The 5,051-nt window shown below is 36.6% G+C and overlaps 1 protein-coding gene across 2 annotated transcripts in view; it reads left to right on the top strand.

Annotated features, from left to right (window-relative positions):
- LOC107667002 (FERM domain-containing protein 4B-like) overlaps positions 1–5,051 on the top strand; it is a 48,852-nt gene that overhangs the window by 26,628 nt on the left and 17,173 nt on the right. For both annotated transcript variants that reach the window (XM_016458563.1, XM_016458562.1), the window contains exons 8-11: positions 801–884; positions 1,916–1,981; positions 2,372–2,429; positions 2,751–2,837. In XM_016458563.1, coding sequence (XP_016314049.1) covers positions 801–884; positions 1,916–1,981; positions 2,372–2,429; positions 2,751–2,837 — 295 coding nt within the window. The remainder of the gene's footprint in view (positions 1–800; positions 885–1,915; positions 1,982–2,371; positions 2,430–2,750; positions 2,838–5,051) is intronic.

Below are 5,051 nucleotides of genomic sequence, written 5' to 3'. Positions count from 1 at the left end.
CTTTTGTAACATTATACACTATTCCATTCAGTATAATTTTTATACATTTTTTGGGAAAGAAATTATAGAAATTAATAATTTTATTTAGCAAGGATGCTTAAAATTGATCAAAAGTGATGATAAAGGCATTTATAATGTTACAAAAGATTTTTATTTCAGATAAATAGTGTTCATATCGATATTGGAATTATATCGTATCGACCGAAATTAAGAAATAGCCCTTGAGACTATTTTATCCCTTCAGGGAGACCCCTGCACCCCCTAGCCTAGGTTTGCTACATCATTTTGAAAATATGTCAAGTTTCAAGGAGATATTAAAAAACATTAAATCAAATCAAAATGAAACAATGTTAATTCAAATATATATATTATTTCAGTGTTTTAAGTAACTGTGCTTGACTGTTAATAATCTTTTTTTTGTCTGACAGTGTATTAGTTTCTAATGCTAATGTCTTTATCATACTGATGTGGTATTTAAAGGTTGTGTTTTGGAAAATATGTTTAAGAAGGTGTTAAATTGTCAGTAAACATCTCAGGCCTCACTTTTAATGCCTAAAAAGGACATTGTTTCAAAGATTTTAAACATGAAATGTTTAAAAAGACTTGCCTCAACAAAGATTTCTTTAGAATCACCCATATATTGCTGGAAGTTATAGTAATGCTATAGCCTATATACTATAATTCTATCTACACTACTGCTGTGTTTAGTTTTTATACACTAGCATATATTTAGCTAGGCCACCCAGTATTTATTTCTGAAGTATTTAATTTTAACATGCTGTTTTTGTTTTAATTTTCAGTGATGAAAGCACAAGATCAGACTTAAAAAAGCTTCCAGCTTTCCCCACTGCGGTATTGAAGGAGCACCCATCATTAGCATTTTGGTAAGACTGCATTTTTGTTTTTGTAGTAAATAAAGGTAGCTTCTGTAATATTACATTTTTGTGTCAAACACAGTATTTAGTAGGACATGATGTAGGCAGAAACATGATTGTATCCATCAGGTTTGGATTGATCTTGCAAAATGGGCTATTATATTATTAGTTAATGTTTTATTAGTCTGTGCAGCCTCGTTTACACCAGCATGAGATTATGTGCATTTATTAAGGAAGTAAATGTGTTCATGTCTTTCATTCAAACATTATTCAATGTCTAAAACGCAGAAATGACACAGATATTCCATAAGTTTGAATATGTGTGTATTTTTGGACTCTTAAAAAGCTGCACGTTTTAGTGTAGCCAGGTGTAATGTGCAAGCTGCAGCCTGTTTATTTCAAACAAACCTTGTTAATTAACTTGCTTGTTAATGATGCCTGCCCTCTGGCTTCTGTAACCCTAGACGTCTAGATGTTGAAGTCTACCACCTTAAAAGGATTGCTGTGGCAGCTTTAATTAATGCCTATTGAGTGTGGGGAGCAAAGACAGTAAACCAGTTAACAGACAGCAATTATTGAAGTGTGTGAGTGGGAATGAGTATGTGAGGAAACAGCTGTGCGTTAGTGCAAGTGTTTAAGAGACAGCTGTGCGAGTGCATGCAAAAGCAGCTGTGAGTTTATATACATAAAAATTGCCTATATATTGGAATTTTATTGGTGTGCAAATTTCCTGTAATGTTCAATCGACATATTAGTTTCCTTTTTGTTGTTTCCTATTAATAAATGAATACAATGTGTCTGTGTGTTTGAGGAACCGGTTATTAGAATAATTGCCTCAAACTGTTTGTGTGTGTGTGTGATTCACAGGACAGCCAGCCAGATGGCATTTCACACATGGGTGCACCTGGTGTAATATCTGACTAGTTAATAGTCTGACTAGCCACGTCATTTAAATGGCACATTCACATGTTGGTCTCATGCTCAGTTGCTGTTTTGTTGCACTTGTGCGGATGGTAATGCTTCTCTCTCTTGTCCTCTAGTGAAGATAAAGTAATCAAGCATTATAAGAAGCTGAAAGGCCTCAGTCGTGGACAGGCTATCATACGGTAAGCACACTAATCATTTATATGTCTGACATAGACAACCTCAAGGAACGTAGGTACAGGGGCTACAAGTCTGAGCCTGCTCTTCTACCTCTGATAACTGCTCCAGGGTTGTTTGTGGAAAGGCGAAACTGCGTAATTAATTAGACCACATTAATGATAGTGACTGCTTTCAACGGGTCTAGCCACACTTTAGCTCATTGGGAAGAGACAAGGTCATTTCTGTCAACTTGATTTGTGCTGCTGCTTTGATATATTGACATTGTCCCTCACTGTGAAAGCACTGAGAGAAATAAATTGTAGGACTGCTGTCAGTGACACATTATAGATGATTTACTAGGGTTAAATGTTCATCCTTGACGTTTTTGTCTTTGCTATACTGTTGTTCAACAGGTATCTGACCTTAGTTGAATCCTTGCCCGCATATGGAGTTCATTACTACAAAGTGAAGGTGTGTGATTTGATTTATCATGTGATTTTTTTAGGAAATACAGAACTAGACATGAATACTGAAGCTGCCATAATGAATATGTCCTTTGATTTATGGTTGGTTAAATAATTAACCACTAGTAAAATGTGTGTGGACTAATTATAATTGTGCTTGGATCATTAGAAATGTCTTTGGGATCAAACAGTGCTGTTAAAATAGCTGCAACTGTATGTGAATGGCTGTGTAGGTTGGACCCATTTGATCTTTTGATTTCACTACCATTGCCAGACAAAGCAGTAATTATGTTTCATTTTCAATAAAAAAATCTCATCCCTTTCACAGGACAAACAGGGCATACCGTGGTGGCTGGGGGTTAGCTACAAAGGCATTGGCCAGTACGACCTGCAAGACAAGCTCAAGCCACGAAAGGTGTGCTGTTTTGTTTTGTTTTGTTTTGTTTAGCAAGTGCTAAAAGTCACAGTGGTGATGGAAAAAATTCTACAGTTCTTTCTAGGTTCACAGTCATAATTTATGGGTGGGTTCATCTGAAATTCTTAATATCATTATTTTAGACCACCATGGAAAAAAGTCTTTCAAATAATTGCATAGCAGTGTGAATGCCTGAACAGAAACTGCTGAATAAATTTGCAGAAATGTGTGAAGACTGTGATCCGTATTTCTCACACAAGTGTACAGTATGGATATTTCACTGGGAAAACAAATTGGAATATAAATGTTTTATTTTCAGAAAGAAATTGAATACTTTATTTCAGCAAGAATGCATTTATAAAGTAATGCCGTTCTCTTGAACTTTCTATTCATCAAAGAACCTTGAAGAAATGTATTGGTTTCCACAATGATATTAAGCTGCACAACTGTTTTCAACATTGATAGTAATAAGGAATGTTTCTTGAGCACCACAGCAGCATATTATGTGCTAATGATTGCTGAAAAATCATGTGTCACTGGGGGCTGGAAAAAATGCTGCTGAATTCAGATTTGCCAAAAGATGAAAAATTTACATTTTAAAAATATATTAAATTAGGCTGGCCACACACTAGAAGATTTTAAGGCCGATTTGCATCCCCGAACGATCGGGGGGGGTGGCCCGATTCAAGACTTATCGCAAATGATTTTTTTGTCCAAAAATTCCTCTATTGTGTGGTGTCATTACGATTATTTATCTGCTCCAGATCGAGACGGAGCGTCCCGGAACTCAAATCGTAAATATCAAACATGTTGGATATTTACGACTCTTGATCGGGCTGCCTCTGACGTGATACCCGTGGTAGCCAATGAGAGCAAGCAAGCGTCACCTACCAGATGTTGTGTGCTTCTATAGCTGAAACTTGGCATCCACAAAAATGCCACGAAGCAGAATACATCACCCATATTCTTTTTTTATACTTTGTTTTTCACTGTGAAACAGAACACGCGCTGGGAAAGCCAGCTAACAACGTTGATTGTTCTTAATTTGTTTTTCTTCTGTAGTCACGTTTGATCTCGCGAGTCTCCGTGAGATCTCGTGTCACTGTGAAATCGTTCCTGCAGTCATCAAGTGTGTGGTCTCGCGGTCTGGTCGAATCATCTAGTGTGTGTGTTCAGAGGATTATAAGGTTAAAAATCGGTTGAAACTGTCTTCATGTGGTCTCCCATGGTTTTAAAATCGGTTAAGATTTGAAAATTGTCTAGGGTGTGGCCAGCCTTAGAAAGATTTTAAATTGTTATACTATATATATCACAATTACTGCTTTTACTCTTTATTTGATCAAATATATGCAGCCTTGAGTGAGAATAAGATACTTTTTTCAAAGAACATTTAAACAAATCTCACAATTCCCAATCTTTTAAACGGTAGTGTACAATTCTTCTTGTGGATATAGTGTGCTGGCTACCAAGTGCCTAAGAATCTTTCAAATATCTTTCACATTTGATGACTATAAGCTAGGGCTGAACGATTAATTGCATTTGCCAGGGTTCCCACGCTTCTTGAAAGTACTTGAAAGTACTTGAATTTCAGACATATGGATTCAAGGCCTGGAAAGTACTTGAAAACAAACATAGGTCCTTGAAAGTGCTTGAATTAAATTTGAAATAAATTTTGTTTATGGCGCTATTTAAAAAATTGTCCTATATGTTCTGTCAAAGACCGAACAAGCGGCACTAATGATTGGGGGTGGAGATGGGGGAGCGCGAAAAAAAAAAACGTGTGTGTTGACGCGCAGCCTAGAGACCTGAGCGGGACAGTTTTCTTAAGCCCGCTCCCGCTGAATTTCTGACCATTACCGCCCACTCCCGCAATGTGTGTCCCCCGCTCCCGCAAACGTTCTTATTGTATATATTGCATCAACGAAAATAGTTCCAAATATAGTAACAGCTGAGCCGCTGCGCATCTCTAAAAGCAAACACAGTCGAGTTTCATTCATGAATGAAAGTGGGTTTTTGAACGAATCTATGGTGAGTCAGTGATTCATGATTACCCATACATAAAGATTACATTCCTGAATGAATCAGCTGTTATAGATAGAATGAATCAGTCAGTGATAACATCAGTGACTTACCGCCACCTGCTGGTGGATTTAGTTTCATTTTTAGCGTATAATTTCAGTTATTTAAATCATTTAATATTTCTGTATTCAAAAT

The sequence above is a fragment of the Sinocyclocheilus anshuiensis genome, unplaced genomic scaffold, assembly GCF_001515605.1.
Source record: "Sinocyclocheilus anshuiensis isolate Anshui unplaced genomic scaffold, SAMN03320099.WGS_v1.1 scaffold615, whole genome shotgun sequence".
Classification (NCBI taxonomy): domain Eukaryota; kingdom Metazoa; phylum Chordata; class Actinopteri; order Cypriniformes; family Cyprinidae; genus Sinocyclocheilus; species Sinocyclocheilus anshuiensis.
This window is presented reverse-complemented; position numbering and strand designations above follow the sequence as displayed.